The 16,852-nt window shown below is 43.1% G+C and overlaps 2 protein-coding genes across 15 annotated transcripts in view; one reads left to right on the top strand and one right to left on the bottom strand.

Moving 5' to 3' along the window:
• Positions 1 to 10,476, top strand: part of RNF34 (ring finger protein 34) — a 24,424-nt gene extending 13,948 nt beyond the window's left edge. Inside the window, exons 2-6 of one of the 4 annotated variants that reach the window (XM_039471715.2) lie at positions 1,304 to 1,522; positions 3,793 to 3,843; positions 6,172 to 6,258; positions 6,500 to 6,701; positions 9,508 to 10,476. In XM_039471715.2, the coding sequence (XP_039327649.1) occupies positions 1,304 to 1,522; positions 3,793 to 3,843; positions 6,172 to 6,258; positions 6,500 to 6,701; positions 9,508 to 9,698 (750 nt within the window). In that variant the 3' untranslated portion in view covers positions 9,699 to 10,476. Of the gene's footprint in view, positions 1 to 1,303; positions 1,523 to 3,435; positions 3,844 to 6,171; positions 6,259 to 6,499; positions 6,702 to 9,507 lie in introns of all 4 variants that reach the window. The other 3 variants (XM_039471714.2, XM_039471716.2, XM_074402146.1) reach the window with 3 other exon arrangements.
• Positions 10,014 to 16,852, bottom strand: part of KDM2B (lysine demethylase 2B) — a 173,581-nt gene continuing 166,742 nt past the window's right edge. For all 11 annotated transcript variants that reach the window (XM_074402144.1, XM_074402145.1, XM_003932165.4 and 8 more), the window contains one exon: positions 10,014 to 16,852. In XM_074402144.1, coding sequence (XP_074258245.1) covers positions 16,671 to 16,852 — 182 coding nt within the window. In that variant the 3' untranslated portion in view covers positions 10,014 to 16,670.

The raw sequence follows: 16,852 nt of genomic DNA, 5'->3' as shown, positions 1-16,852 counted from the left end.
ATAAATCATACATGAGACATTAAAATCTGTTCTGGTTTGTCTACAACTTCAGGTTAAAATAATAATAATAAAATCTAGAGAGTGTTTCAGCTGCTGTTTTGATGTTTTCCCAGTCATTAAACATATTTATGTATGTCATAGTATATTATACCTAGTTACAAATGGGAAACAGAGGTTTAAGGAAATGAAGCAACTTAAATTTGTGTTCCCAGTGTAGTGGCTGACACCTATAATCCCAGCACTTTGGGAGGCCAAGGTGGGCGGATGACTTGAGGCCAGGAGTTTGAGACCAACCTGGAAAACATGTTGAAACCCCATCTCTCCTGAAAATAAATTAGCCAGGTGTGGTGATGGGTACCTGTAATCCCAGCTACTTGGGGTTGCTTGAACCCAGGAGGCGGAGGTTGCAGTGGGCTTAGATCACTCTCCAGCCTGGGTAACAGAGCGAGACTGTCTTTAAATAGATAAAGTTATGTTATTTCTGTTAAATAATAGCTGATAAAATCTGCCTTAGACTGTAGAACTATGTGGTGTCTAGTGCAATCGCCACCAGCCAAAAGTTGCCAGGTAAAATACAGGGTGCCTGGGAAATTTGAATTTCAGATGAAAAATGATGAATTTTTAGCATATGCATATCCCAAATATAGTGCAGGACAGACTTTTGTCTGGCCTTTTTTTTTCTTTTTTTTTTTTGAGATGGAGTTTCACTCTTGTTACTCAGGCTGGAGTGCAATGGCGCGATCTCGGCTCACCGCAACCTCCACCTCCTGGGTTCAGGCGATTCTCCTGCCTCAGCCTCCTGAGTAGCTGGGATTACAGGCACGCACGACCATGCCCACCTAATTTTTTGTATTTTTAGTAGAGATGGGATTTCACCATGTTGACCAGGATGGTCTCGATCTCTTGACCTCGTGATCCACCCGCCTCGGCCTCCCAAAGTGCTGGGATTACAGGCGTGAGCCACCGCGCCCGGCCCCCCTTTTTTTTTTTTTTTTTCTTAATGTGTGTATGCATGTATCTGTTTTAGATGGGTATGAAGGTTTTTTTGTTTGGTAAAATTTGGATCATGTTCTTTTCCTTTTGTTTAACAAGAGATTATGGGTATTGCCAATGCCAGATATTCTTTAGAAATACCAGAAAATTACTTATTTCCAAGTGGCTTGAAATTTCAGTGCCCAGAGGAATACAGTGATCTCAAAGTTACTTAGGGCAAACTTACCTCTCTAGAATGGCATTCCCTGAGGAATCCAGAGAGTCCAGATTCCACTTAGCTTTAAACTGTGGGATTTGTATTCCTTTTTAGGCGGGTGCCACGTCTATGTGGGCTTCGTGCTGTGGGCTGCTGAATGAAGTCATGGGAACTGGAGCTGTCAGGGGCCAGCAGTCAGGATTTGCAGGAGCCACCGGTCCATTCAGATTTACACCAAACCCTGATTTTTCCACCTACCCACCAGCAGCTACAGAAGGGCCCAATATAGTTTGCAAAGCCTGTGGACTTTCATTTTCAGTCTTTAGAAAGAAGGTGAGTTGGATGAAATGTTACATAACAAGACACATGGGTCAGAATTCTTGATTGTAGGTTATTTTCAATGGCTAGTAAATTTTCATTTCTGTTTATTAAAACTTCAAAAGCTGGCTGGGCGTGGTGGCTCCCGCCTCTAATCCTAGCACTTTGGGAGGCCGAGGTGGGTGGATCACCTGAGGTCATGAGTTCAAGATCAGCCTGGCCATCATGGTGAAACCCCATCTTAAAAAGATAAATAAAGTAAAAAAAAAAAAAAATATATATATATATATATATATATATATGTATCAAAAGCTTAGTTCCATTAGCCATTTTCCGTCTAGAAAAATGCTTAATTGGAAGGATTATGTTACTGCTCAACTTTTCTGACTAATTTCTCATGTTCAGGCATCCTTTCCCTGAACCCGTTGGTATCATTTTATTCATGATGATGCTTATTTCCTAAAGCAGGAAATTTATTAGTCTGTAGTTTTGTTTAGAAATGACTTACTGTAACTGATTCAAGTTTCAAAAAAGTGTCCCTTACCTGTTAACTTTCTTTTTTTTTTTTTTTTTGAGATGGAGTTTCGCTCTTGTTACCCAGGCTGGAGTGCAATGGCGCGATCTCGGCTCACCGCGACCTCCGCCTCCTGGGTTCAGGCAATTCTCCTGCCTCAGCCTCCTGAGTAGCTGGGATTACAGGCATGCGCCACCATGCCCAGCTAATTTTTTGTATTTTTAGTAGAGACGGGGTTTCACCATGTTGACCAGGTTGGTCTCGATCTCTCAACCTCGTGATCCACCCACCTCGGCCTCCCAAAGTGCTGGGATTACAGGCTTGAGCCACCGCGCCCGGCAACCTGTTAACTTTCAAATGAAGAAATGAATGCAGTAAATTAACTGCTCTTGAGATTAAACATAAAATACTTAGGCTAACAGTTGTTTTCACTAAGGTAGAAAGTCATTCAGAGAACCATCATATTACTAGGCCTCCTTGCTCTCTTTGATCATCAGTTTAGTCTTAAGGAAAAAAAAAAAGCTTGTGAGAACAATGCACTGAGCAGAAATGACCACATCTTAGTGCCCTCTAAGCTTCTCTAGTAGCATGTCTTTGATTGTGATGAGGCTGTGTAGTTTACAGATTACTGTATTAGTGTGGTTCTGTATTTACTGGGATTGACCTTGAGAGATCAGTTAGCATTCTCTTTCCATCTCAGTTTGTTATGCTTTTTGTCTTTTGCTCTTTAAATGAGGGAAATTGTTCATGTAGGAAAAGACCAGGAAAAGTGTTTGTGATTATACTTTCTGCTCCATGTGGTTCAAGCTCTGTTTTTTTAATTACATGTTTATACCATGGGGTGGGAAGGTTTTAATTCCTTAACACAAAGGTGTGTTTTTCTTAAAGTGCTGTATTAGAACGTCTGTGAATCCAAACTGCCTTGGCAATGACTATTTTGATTTTCATGGCTTTTGGAGCATGAAAGTGCCTGTGGAAATAGTCTAGTGCCAGTGGGGACTTTGTTAAGAACTAAAATTGGCCGGGCGCAGTGGCTCAAGCCTGTAATCCCAGCACTTTGGGAGGCCGAGGCGGGTGGATCACGAGGTCAAGAGATCGAGACCATCCTGGTCAACATGGTGAAACCCCGTCTCTACTAAAAATACAAAAAATTAGCTGGGCATGGTGGTGCGTGCCTGTAATCCCAGCTACTCAGGAGGCTGAGGCAGGAGAATTGCCTGAACCCAGGGGGCGGAGGTTGCGGTGAGCCGAGATCGCGCCATTGCACTCCAGCCTGGGCAACAAGAGCGAAACTCCGTCTCAAAAAAAAAAAAAAAAAAGAACTAAAATTAAATTTTAATAGAAGGCAGAAAGATAATTCATGTTTTCATAATGGTTCGTATCTTGCTATCATTAAATGCTTTTCTTTTTTCAGCATGTTTGCTGTGACTGCAAGAAGGATTTTTGCTCTGTTTGTTCAGTCTTACAAGAAAATCTCCGTAGATGTTCTACTTGTCACTTATTACAAGAAACAGCCTTTCAGCGCCCTCAGTTAATGCGACTGAAGGTGAAGGATCTACGGCAGTATCTCATTCTGAGAAATATACCCATAGATACTTGTCGTGAAAAAGAAGACTTGGTAGATTTAGTACTGTGCCATCATGGACTAGGCTCTGAGGACGACATGGACACAAGCAGTCTGAATTCTTCAAGGTCCCAGACTCCTAGCTTTTTTACACGTTCGTTTTTTTCAAACTATACAGCCCCCTCTGCCACTATGTCTTCTTTTCAGGGAGAGCTTATGGATGGAGACCAGACATTCAGATCTGGAGTGCCGGCACAGGTAAGAGGGGGTAACTAATTACACCCAGGGCCTGGCACGCTTAGTCTTGGCCATATATGGTGGGACCTTTAGTGCTTGATGGCTTCTGATAAACTTCAAAGTCATATATGCTGGAGCAGAGCTTCCACATCCAGCTGAACTCTGCACTTAAAGGCTGTTCTGATGTATAGTCTCAGTGCTAGGTGGCTCCAATGTCTGCTGTCTGAAAGATCCCAAAATAGCTCATCAGTCTCTTGGCCTTAGTTACCTTAGTTTCTCTGTCTTGTATAGTTAGACACTAACTGTTGAAGAAATGGCTGTGAAATAGTAGCACATAAACCTTTGTAAGGTAAGGCTGTTAGTACAAGTGTCAGGGACCATAGAAACGATATGTAGTGTAAGTTAGCCTAATGCCCGTTTGCCTTCCTACAGTGAAATTGTTCTAATTCAGTTACTGAAAGAGCCATCTGAATTACAGAAAACATATAGTTATTTACTAATTGTAATTAGTAATATTGTCCCAATGAAGTCCTTGGGCATCCTGATTGTATAACATGTAAGGGTTTGTAATTAGCATTTCTTGTACCTGAGTGATTCTAAAATGCTGAAAGAAATGTTTTGAACAAGTTTTTTCACATTTAATTTTCTTTTCTGAAGAAGGGGGTTATTAAAAGCAGAGGAAAGCTGGATGCGGTGGTATGAGCCTGCAGTCTGTTACTTAGGAGGCGGACGCAGGAGGATTGCTTTAGTTCAGGAGTTCGAGGCTTTAGGTGTACCATAATCGCACCTGTGAATAGCCACTATACCCCAGCCTGGGCAACGTTGTAGGACTATCTTCCCCCTCCCCACCCAGTGAGATGGAGTCTTACTCTTGCCTGTGCTGGAGTGAAGTGGCACAATCTCACTTCCCTGCAACCTCTGCCCCGCTAGGTTCAAGCATTTCTCCTGCTTCAGCCTCCTGAGTAGCTAGCATTACAGGCCCTCTTTTAGCTAGGATTATGCCCAGCTAATTTTTGTATTTTTAGTAGAGATGGGGTTTCACCATGTTGGTCAGGCTGGTCTCAAACTCCTGACCTCAGGTGATCCATCCACCTCAGCCTAAGTGCTAGGATTACAGGCATGAGCCACTGCACCTGGCCAAGACTGTCTTTTAATTAGTAAATGAATAAATGCAGAGGGAAATTTGGAAATAATTGCCTTTCAAATGTAGTCCTGTGCCCTCTAATGATATTTTCATCAATGATAGACCACATACATGACAGGGGTCCTGTAAGATTATAATACTGTATTTTTACTGTACTTTTTGTGTTTAGATGTTTAGATGCACAGATGCTTATTACTGTATTGTAGCTGCCTACAGTATTCAGTACAGTAACATGATGTACGGGGTCTGTAGCCGTCTATGCCCTGTAGCCTAAGAGGCTATACCATCTAGGTTTGTGGAAGTATGCTGTGATGTTCGCACAATGACAAAATCGCTGAATGACACATTTCTCAGAATGTGTCGGAGTCATCAAGCAACACATACTGTAGTCTAAATTAGCTAAGTCCAAGCCAGGAGTTTTGCTCTCCCAAATGAGAATTGGCATATTTATGCTGCAAACATAAGGCACACCTGACTCACGTACCCCTTTGGGGTGTACACCACCATTTGGGTGGTGTGGATTGTTGGATGCTATAATATGGTGCATGGGAATTAGTGGGGTGGAATATTTTAAATCGGGAACTGACCTAGCTTATTGTAGAGCTATTGTCAAAATATGGTCAAAGAAACTGAAAACACAAACTGAAGAGATTTGTTTTTCCTCAGGAGTTCTGATTGTTGAGAAATTTTGAAAACTAGAATTAGTCTCAGCCATCAAAGAAGTCTAGAAAGCCTTCAATGGAATTAGATTGTCTAAGGAGACTGTGGTAGGATTGAGATCTTTCAAATCAGATCCCCCTCATGCTTGGGCTGACCTGTCAGAGCTTTAGTTTTTTTCCTCTCTGCCTCGTACAGGCTCCAGTTAAACTAGCCACCTGTGGTATTTGATAATGACACAGTGCCATCCCATATCCTTAATGGCTTTGGCATTCCATTATGGGACATTCCTCAGGGAGTTAATACTCTGGTTAGACTTTATAATTTTACACATGGGAATTTGTGTTTTGAGCTAACTTTCTGGAAGGTAGGTTCTTTATGTAGTCTTGTAGGGCCTAACTCTTCGGAAGGGGCAGCAGCATTCAGAGTCCAAAGATGTGGATTATGCCGGCTTTCACCTCATCATGGGGAGCATTGATGGAAAGGTTTTCTCTAGTGATAAATATGGATTGATTCCTGACCTAATCAGATATGTTGTGTAAGTGTAGGTACAAAGTGAAATCACTTCAGCAAACACAGATGATGATGACGATGATGAGGATGATGACGATGAAGAAGAAAACGCGGATGATCGGGTGAGGCCACCTGTAAAATTTGGTTTCCCTGACATGTCACCCTGATAGGAAGGGAGGGGGCCCTGTGAACTTTCTCTAGATTAGTACAGATGTTTCTTCTGGTTTGAAAGTAGGACAGTATACTAAAACACTTCTAGGACTGCTGAGATGGCTGGGAGAATATTCAGGGCCAGTGATGAGTTTAGGGTGAGGGGGGTCTGGACTTGTGGATCCAGGGATAATGGATGCTCTGTGGTTTCAGACCCCTGGGCTCTCCAAGGAGAGAGTGAGAGCTTCGCTGTCTGACTTGTCAAGCCTTGATGATGTGGAAGGGATGAGCGTGCGCCAGCTGAAGGAAATTCTGGCTCGGAATTTTGTCAACTATTCTGGCTGTTGTGAAAAATGGGAACTGGTAGAGAAAGTAAACCGGTTATACAAAGAGAATGAAGAAAACCAAAAGTCCTGTAGGTTTATCTTTTCATTTTTTTCCCTATAGTATTTTTCCTTAGGCTTCTAAAAACTGAGTTATTTCTGTCACAAGTCAAATTTATTTTTGAGAAAGCTGTGTACCTTTTTACCGAGTATCAGTTACATGAGCCTGTTTATAGACCTGTAAAGTAGTAATTTCATTATGTGATGTTCATTATGGCTGTGAGACCACCAATACCAAGTGAGTTAGAAAATTATTCAATTTGGGCCGGGCGTGGTGGCTCACGTATGTAATCCAGGCACTTTGGGAGGCCGAGGTGGCTGGATCACAAAGTCAGGAGATCAAGACCGTCCTGGCCAACATGATGAAACCCCGTCTCTACTAAAATACAAAAAACTAGCTGGGTGTGGTGGTGTGCGCCTGTGGTCCCAGCTGCTCAGAAGGCTGAGGCAGGGGAATCGCTTGAACCCAGATGCAGAGGTTGCAGTAAGCTGGGATCGCACCACTGCACTTCAGCCTGACGACAGAGCAAGACTCCATCTCAAAAAAAAATATATAGATAGATAGATAGATATCTATATCTATCTATCTATCTATTCAATTTGGTTTTTCTTACTATTTGTTAGAACCCTAATTAAATTCCTTGTTTCTGTAAAAATGCTTATTTTCTCACTAATGCCTTTGGCCAGCTAGTACCTTGGTTCTCTCAACTGTAACTTTTAAATCTAACAGTAGGGGTAAATTCCCTATACCCCAGATGTTACATAGTTCTTAGCATCAACTATTTGTAGATTTCTGTGTAAGTCACAAAAAGCTGAGGTTAAGAACTTCTGAACTAGGCTGGGCATGGTGGCTCACACCTGTAATTCTAGGACTTTGGGAGACTGAGGTGGGAGGATCACTTGAGCCCAGGAGTTTGAGGCCAGCCTGGGCAACATAGAGAGATCCTATCTCTACCAAAAAAAAACAAAAAACAAAAAACAAAAAAAAACAAAAACAAAAAAACCCTCATGTGGTGGCACCAGCCTGTGGTCCCAGCTACTTGGGAGGCTGAGGTGGGAGGATTGCTTGAGCGTGCAGTGAACATGGTCATACCATTGCACTCCAGCCTGGGTGACAGAGCAAGACTATCTCCAAACAAACAAACAAACAAAAAACAGAAGAAAAACTTCTGAATTATATATTGATGAAATTTAGCACAGAAATTGTCTCTTAGCTGGTAACATGATCAAGCCACAGAGCATTTATGGACAAGAAAAAAATAATTCAGCTGTTTATTTTTTTCAATTTTAAAAAATAATATATGTACTTAATATTTTTAAATTGAGACAGGGTCTCACTATGTTGCCCAGACTAGTGCTGAACTAGGCGTGGGCTGCCATGCCTGGCCCTCAGTGGTGTTAAGACTAACAGATCTTATGATCCTAACTAGCTTAAATAGTGCTCCCATCATTAACTTTTATCATCTTTTATTCTTCAAAAGCTGGTTTATAATATAGCATTTGTTGATGAACAGGTTTATTCCCAGAATATGCACAAAGTATTTTGGCACACCTACTTCTAAGATGATGTCACAATGGTAGACAAAGGAATCTTCATCAGCCAGTGGCTGCTGGCTGGGACCACTCCCACCCTTATGTAGTTTATGGTGGAGGTCATGACAGCATGGTTTCCAGTGTCTTTCTCCATTAACTCACTGCTTAATCTAAGGACATACATTTTGTTTTGAGCACAGCTGGCATCTTTCCTAACTTGACTGGCTACAAGTCACTGATCCCAAGATTGTTCCCATATCCCTGACAAAATGCTGGAATCCTCTGCTTTCCTTAGTTCTAAAGAGTGGAAGGAACCCTCCACACAGAAGGGAAGACCAAGGCCCACTCTGATTTCATCTTGAGTTGCTTATTGTCTTCTCTGTTGACTTATCTGCCATCTCATCCCATAGATCCTTTCTCCCCAGGTCCACACAAGGGTAGTCATAGGCTATGAACTAAGACCCCAGATAACAAGCATGTCTTAACATGAATGGCAGTGAAACATTTCTCTTAAATCTGGAGACTACTGACCTTTCAAGCTTGAATTCCTGTTCTATTCCAGGTATTCATGATTCCCTTTGATCTCTGACCTGTAGAAAGGGAAGCACCCAAATCCATAGCCCTATGGCCAAATCTCAGGCTGGGGTTAACCTTTTTAACTTACTCAACTTTCTTATTCACAGACTGGATTTTCTCAGATGTAAATGTGGGCCAAGAGCCAGGATGGCCCATCTCCTTCAAGTTAGACTTTAGCAGGGCCAGGAACATGATGGCTTGAGATGCTTCTAAGGCTAGAGTGGGAAGGATGCACAGTTATTCCTAACTTTGCTATGGGGGGAGCTAAGGCTCCTTTTCCTACAGAGATGAGGCTCTGGAGACTGTGATGTTCCCAGGGATACAAAGCTGGGGAAGCTGAGCTGAAATCCCAGTAGCATCCTGACTCCAAAGCCCATGTGCAGAAGACCAGCTGAGGGTTTATTTTTCTAGTTACAGAAGTAATATATCCCTATCACAAACATGTTGATTTAGACAAAGATATAAAATAGAAATACATAGCTAACATGTGTTGGGCACTTCAAGCATTTTATTTACAAAACCCCGAGGTATAGCTTTTATCATTGCCATTTCTAGTGGAGAGAACCAAAGTGCAGAGAAGTTGGGATTACTTCTTGTATAATACTGGGGTAGTATTGGGCCTGCAGTGGTCACTCAGCAGGTGGTTGCTCAGCTTCAGACTGGGAGGGTGGCTGGCTGGCCGGCTGGCCATGCCAGAGGCTGAGGCCTGAGCTCTCTGTTGCCTTTCAGATGGTGAACGGCTGCAGCTGCAAGATGAGGAGGACGACAGCCTGTGTCGCATCTGCATGGATGCTGTCATCGACTGTGTCCTGCTGGAGTGTGGGCACATGGTTACCTGCACCAAGTGTGGCAAGCGCATGAGTGAGTGTCCCATCTGCCGGCAGTATGTGGTGCGAGCCGTGCACGTGTTCAAGTCCTAAAACTGAGGCTCCCCTCAACAGGACAGTCACCCCCAAACTTGACTCCAAACATTTCAATGCACAGAAAAGACTAGAAAGTTACTGTTCAAAGGCTGAAGCTATTTTTAAAAATTATTTTCACTACTAAGTGGGGAAAGAAAGATCCATACTGAGTTGTGGAAACCTTGGTCCATGCCGTGAGCCTGTCTGCCTGTGGACATGTGAGCTTCCCAGGCTCAGCTGGGCTTTATCACCCATCCCGTGAACACTCATTGAAGTCAGCCTGTTTGCCATGTGGGCATCAGCTACTGCTGTCTTTGGAGGACAGTTACCCTGTTCTCTTATTTCCCCTTCATCCTATTTTTAACTTAAACTGCTCAGATGTTTGAAACTTCAGTTCTCTTTGGATGAGATCAGTGTCCACAAGTGGCTGACATGGAACATGCTGAGCAGGGGCTCTTCTGAATGTTCACTTTATTAGTCATGTATATTTTAAATGCTAACTAACATTTGATGAATGTAAGTTTCCACATTGTTGCTGTTTCTGCATTTAAACATAATTGGGAACAACTGACATTCTATAGTTGACTGCCAGGGCCTTAGACTACACATGTCCATTTTTGTTCAGGTATAGCTTTTTATAGCAAGGGCTGCATCTAGCTTCTTTTATTAGAAGTGTGTGTGCTAAATTCTTTATTAATGTGTAATCAGTTTACACCGTTTTGTATAGTGAAGGTGTATTTTCAGTGCTACCTGCTAGCTGATTTTAACTTTAGGAATAAAATTAGTTTTAAAAGCTGTTGTTTGCATCATCTTGGTCAGTTCCTAAATCAGTAGCATACAGCATGAATGGGGAACTGCACCCTGGTCTAGCACCCCTCTTCAGAAGAGACGGTGGGAGCACTTTCAAAGATGTCACATTCACATGGGGGCCAGGTGCAGTGGCTCATGCCTGTAATCCCAGCATTTTTGGAGGCTGAGGTTGGAGGAATGCTTGAGCTCACGAGTTAAAGACCAGCTTGGACAACATGGCAAAACCCCATCTTTAGAAAAAATATGAAAATATTAGGTGTGGTAGGCCCAGCTACTTGGGAGGCTGATGTGGGAGAATGGCTTCAGCCTTGGATGTGGAGATTGCAGTGAGCCAAGATCACACCACTGAACTCTAGCATGGGTGATAGAGCTATTTGAGACCTCGTCTCAAAAAACCACAACAAAACCAGTGTAACATGAACAACAGTGCTTATGTTTCCTGTTTATTAGTAACGTTAACTACTAATGTGCTATTTCTTGTGTACAGTTATTGTGCGAGGAGCTGTAGTTGCCTCCACAGTCCTCAAAGCAACATTCTGAAATAAACATTGCCTCCCTTCTCAGATGGGGAACCCTGATAAGTCAGAGTTGTCTAAAACCTCATGGTTAAAAAGTGGCTACGCAAAATTTGAACCTACCTCTAATACCAGAGTTGCTCTTAACCCTTCCACTACCACATAGGAAATGAGAAACTTTGGCCAGGCATGGTGGTTCACGCTTGTAATCCCAGCACTTTGGGAGGCCAAGGCGGGTGGATCACAAGGTCAGGAGCTTGACACCAGCCTGGCCAACATGGTGAAACCCTGTCTCTACAAAAAAACAAAAATTAACTGGGCGTGGTGGTGGGCACCTATAATCCCAGCTACTCAGGAGGCTGAGGCAGAATTGCTTGAAACCAGAAGACAGAGTCGAGATCACACCACTGCACTCCAGCCTGAATGAAAGAGTGAAACTGTCTCAAAAAGAGAGAAACTTGAGATATTAACTTATGCAGAAATGTTATGAAATCTCTTTTAGGTCCAACTTGACTTGATTCGGGATGGTTGAGTTGAGACCAACTGTGAATTCAGTGCAGTTGGGAGTGGGCAGATGTTTTTGAGAAATGCCTCGCCGTGAGTCTTATCTCCTGACTCTGCAGTGAGTAACACACATGTCCTAGGGTGCTCAGAATCTACTAGACCTGAAGATACCTGTGAATTTCAGGAGGAAGATGTCCCTGTGCTTTGGACAGAAAGTTTGTGTGGCTAACTAAAGAAAATAACATTTCTCTTTTCTGGTTTTGAAGGTCAAAGCGTGTAAATCAGGGTCTCCTCGGTTGTTTAAGCAGGTCACTGCTTCTCTATAGAAGCAGCGTAACTTGCTAGAGCTTTGTGAGCACCTGTGCTTTGTCTGTATTTTTCAGGAGACACTGGAAATATTTTTTTTTTTGAGATGAAGTATCTCACTCTGTCACCCAGGCTGGAGTGCAGTGGCACTATCTCGGCTCACTGCAGCCTCCACCTTCCCAGGTTCAAGCAATTCCCCTGCCTGAGCCTCCTGAGTAGGTGGGATCACAGGCACCCACCACCACGCCCAGCTAATTTTTGTATTTTCAGTAGAGACGGGGTTTCACCATATTGGTCAGGCTGGCCTTGAACTCCCGACCTCATGATCCTCTCACCTTGGCCTCCCAAAGTGCTGGGATTACAGGCATGAGCCACCACACCCAGCCAAGACTGGAAATTTTAACATTTCCTCCAAATTGATAACTTGGTGGTGGGAAGTCTTTAAATCCAGGCCATAGAAGCTAAGCAGTAGGTGCTGATTTTGTCTAAATTAAGTTCAAAATTTCAGATTTGTACATAGTCTTAGCTTTAAAAAGTTTAATGTTTAGTCTTAGATTTGTGTATTGTGTTTCAGTGGCTTCTTTATAAAAAGTAGAAAATGCTTAGTGGATTTTTTTTTTTTTTGGAGACGGAGTTTCGCTCTTGTTACCCAGGCTAGAGTGCAATGGCGCGATCTTAGCTCACCGCAACCTCCGCCTCCTGGGTTCAGGCAATTCTCCTGCCTCAGCCTCCTGAGTAGCTGGGATTACAGGCACGTGCCACCATGCCCAGCTAATTTTTTGTATTTTTAGTAGAGACGGGGTTTCACCATGTTGACCAGGATGGTCTCGATCTCTTGACCTTGTGATCCACCCGCCTCAGCCTCCCAAAGTGCTGGGATTACAGGCGTGAGCCACCGCACCCGGCCTTAGTGGATTATTTTGAAGAGCAGTTTGAAGTAACCCTGGTTTACTAGCCAGACAACAGAAGTTTTTAGTGTTAAAAGACTTGATAAATGGAAATTGGCTTGTTTGGCAGAGGGCAAGCATTTCCCCCTGGAATTCGAATTTTTAGACTGGCATGCCTTTCTACCCTCATTTTGCAGACAGAATACAGTGGCATCATAGCTTACTATAGTCTTAACTTCTGGGCTCAAGCAATCCTCCCACCTCAGCCTCCCCAGGAACTGGCTTATGATGCACATCACCATGCCTAGGTAATTTTAAACTCCCCCCCGACCTTCCACCACCCCAGACAATGTCTTGCTCTGTTGCCCAGGTTGAAGCACAGTTGCACAATCTTGGCTCACTGCAACCTCTGAGTCCCAGGTTCAATTTTCCTGCCCTCTCCTCCTGAGTAGCTGGGATCACAGATGCATGCTACTAATCCTGGCTAATGTTGTACTTTTAGTCAAGACAAGGTTTTACCATGTTGGCCAGGCTGGTCTTGATCTCCTGACCTCAGGTGATCTGCCCACCTTGGCCTCCGAAAGTGCTGGGGTTACAGGTATAAGCCACAGAATCCAAACCCATGCTGCTCTAAGTAAATTTTTTGAATAGGTCATACATGTCATATGGATAAAATTCTCAGTCTGCAGTGGAATACAGTGAAGTCTCTATCCCATCTTCACAATATGAAAGGATGTCATTTGAGGTGCCATGGTGTCTTCCTTTGTAAACATTAAATTCCCTAGAGGAAGGGACAGAGCCTTTAGGTTACTAATCTGTGATTTGACACAGCAAGCATTCCCTTGGATTTATGGTCCTCTTGTTACTTCATCAGACATGGTGTGTGGGCTCAAAGTGGTTGCTTGTAGCATTTAGCGTTGGCTGGCCTCATCTTTGGCTCATTTTAAAAATAAAAGGACTGGGCGCTGTGGTTCACACCTATAATCCCAGCACTTGGGGAGAAAGAGACCAGCAGATCACGTCAGGGTCAGGAGTTCAAGACCAGCCTTGCCAACATGGTGAGTGAAACTCCAACTCTACTGAAAATACAAAAATTAGTGGCAGGGGCCTGTAGTCCCAGCTACTATGTAGGCTGAGGGAGGAATACTGCTTGAACTGGGAAGGCGGAGGTTATAGTGAGCCAAGATTGTGCCACTGCTCTGCAGCCTGGACAAGAGCAAAACTCGGTCTCAAAAAATAAAAGGTCTGCACAGAGACTGTGGGTTTGTACTGAAGTACAGTTTTACTGGGTTGTTCAGTACTCTTAGGAGGAGTTCACCTATGGCCACTGCACTATCTAGTGACGTCTCCTGAAATTGGAGATTTGCTGTGTCTCTGCTGTATTATACATCCGTGTGGTGGCTCAGATTCCCAGCCCTGACAGTTCCTCCTTAGCAGACCTGTGTACTCCAGGAACCCTTAGAGGAGAAACACTGCCTTCTAACCCTGAGGGCTACTTCCCTTAACCAGTCCCGACTGCAGCCACAAGTCTCAGTCTTGGCTACTGAGTGACTACAGGAGCCATTCACAGCAATTAACTTAAAGCAATTCTTAAGGAAGAGGATGACTTTACTGGGTGTCAAGGTAGCTATATTATTAATGTTTGGAGAACTCAGGCTGTAAAGAAAACAAACATTACCATTCATGAAGACATTGCATGTTGAACAATCAGGCTTACAAAGGAAAGTCACATTTTCATAAACCATAGAATAAAGTGGATTCCTGAGTTAAATTCTGGGGTACAATGGCTTCAGGTGTCTTTAGATTGAGTCATCAAGGGTCTCTGGATTTAAATTAACAGGAGACATGGCTCTAAATGAGATCTTTTGTCTTTTTTTTTTTTTTTTTTTCGGACATGGAGTCTTGCTCTGTTGCCAGGCTGGAAAACAATGGCACAATCAGGGCTCACTGCAACCTCCGCCTCCTGGGTTCAAGCAGTTCTCCTGCCTCAGCCTCCTAAGTAGCTGGGACTACAGGTGTGTACCACTACTCCTGGCTGATTTTTGTTATTTTTAGTAGAGATGGGGTTTCACCATGTTAGTCAGGCTGGTGTCGAACTCCTGACCTCAGGTGACCCACCCGCTTTGGCTTCCCAAAGTGCTGGATCTACTCCATCTGGCCTGTCTCATTTTAATTAAAACAATTTTGCCATGGCAAAAATAAAAGGGACAAATATAAAACTCAGCCACCAGCAGGAAAGGCTTATTCCACAGGGCCAAAGTCTTCCATTGCTCTTAATCACTGAGGAAGTAAGTTGGTTAACCTTCTCCATCTTCAGCTTCACTAGAGCAGTTGTTTCTGTATGTGAGTATGACATTGCCAGCAGGGTCCTGTCTTGAAAAAAAAATTCTGTAATATAAAATTACTTCTCGTTTCTGCATGTGCCACTTGGGGAAGCCACCTCATGACCAAGTGTTTCCTACAGCCACCATGGCCCAAGGTTACCTGTACAGGATGCAGCCTCCTGAGGCTGCTCCCACTGTATCCCAAATCTGGGGAACTTTTAGGCAATGGTAATGGCAAACTAGCCGTGGCAGTAATTCTGTGTGGTAAGAGGCACACAGACAGATGAACAAGTCTTCTTAAAGAAGTCTGTGTCTAATTCCTACCTGTGGCCGTTATCAGAGCATGGTTCTTTCCCATTTCCTTTATTAGCCAGAAACAGATCTCTTTCTGACGAAGGAAGAAAAATGATCACAGGGCTGCTGCATTTCTCAGATGAATCAGAAATTACGTTGTTTGGGCCTCAAAACAGTGTTTACTGAATCTGGGCTTAAACTTCTAGTCCACTCCTAGAACAAAAACCCTCCAAGTTCAAGAGTGGTGGTTTTTTTTTTTTGTACAATTGTTTATACAAATTCAACAAAGGTAAAATTGAATCAGGGAAGGTCTAGGAAACACCACCTTACAACAATGGCACTTATAAATGCAGAACCTTACAACTAGGAAATAGCCATGTTACAAACCTAAATGAGAACTCAACCCACACTTCAGAGGAGAGAAAAAATGAAAAGAAAGGCTATGTGGGAGCATTTATTCTACGTCTTGACTCACTGTATAAATTAGATGTAAGTACAAGAGCTCATGCTGGAGCAGACCCTCCTGAGTGCAAAGGCTGAAGTCGAAATTTTAAAATTTGAGAAAAGTGAATTCTCTACAGAGGAAACTTGGCAAAGTATCTTACTTCGACTATAATTTACATTTATCCACAACATGCTCATGTAACTCTTGAGGTACAAAGCAGGCTCTCAACTTCCAGTTAAACATGCTTTTAAGTGGAAGGTCTTAGCCTGCTTTGTTAGATCTGGGCACATTTGTAAATGGGTTGTGTCAATGAAGTACATGTTAAGTTCTCTCCTACCTTAAGGAAATCAGGAAAATTGGCAATCTCAAAACAATAAAAACACTGGTATGCATTCAAACCTTGCATAAATAACTTTTAAACAATTTGTACAAAAATAGTTCTGCATAATGTAAGATGTAACAAAACCAAACAAAAAGTGTGTCAAGACGGCAGCAAATGTGGTGTGTGGTCCACTTGATGTCAACACCCAAAACCTCGGAGTTGCAAGGAATGAAGTGTTCAAAACACCACCACCACCACCACCAACAGAAACTCCTAAGCTCATGCTTCAGTATGACAATTTCTCCACAGTCCACCCTCCTCTCCGATGGGAATGTCTTCTTGTAAAAGCCGCCTTAGAAATGGTCCAGAAAGCAGTGCAGTTACAACTTAGAGCAAAGGAAAGTGTTGGCTCACACATCCCCCAAACGGGTGGTTGAACAGCTTCTCCCTTGGAAAGACTTGCAAAATGGAATTGCTTTGTAGTCTGTTGTCCCAAGTTCCAAATGGAAAATAAAAGCCCTCATTTTTGTAAAGTCTTTCCCCCTCCCAGAGCCCACCCCATATTTACATACTTGTCCTTGGACTAACTCAGTTTTTGCAGGAGTTTTTCTTCCACTTGCCCAAACTGGACACTCACAGACATCTCAGCTATGAACTGCTCACAACCTTCCTTGGTGACTTGCTTGCAGTACCTCAGGTCAATATGGCAGATGTTTCCACAGCGTTTGAAGAAGGACAGGCACTGATCAGTGACCTTATTGCAGT

Source organism: Saimiri boliviensis, chromosome 7 (assembly GCF_048565385.1).
Source record: "Saimiri boliviensis isolate mSaiBol1 chromosome 7, mSaiBol1.pri, whole genome shotgun sequence".
NCBI classification, from domain to species: Eukaryota; Metazoa; Chordata; class Mammalia; order Primates; family Cebidae; genus Saimiri; species Saimiri boliviensis.
The sequence above is the reverse complement of the archived record's forward strand: the minus strand, read 5'-3'. Positions and strand labels throughout refer to the sequence as shown.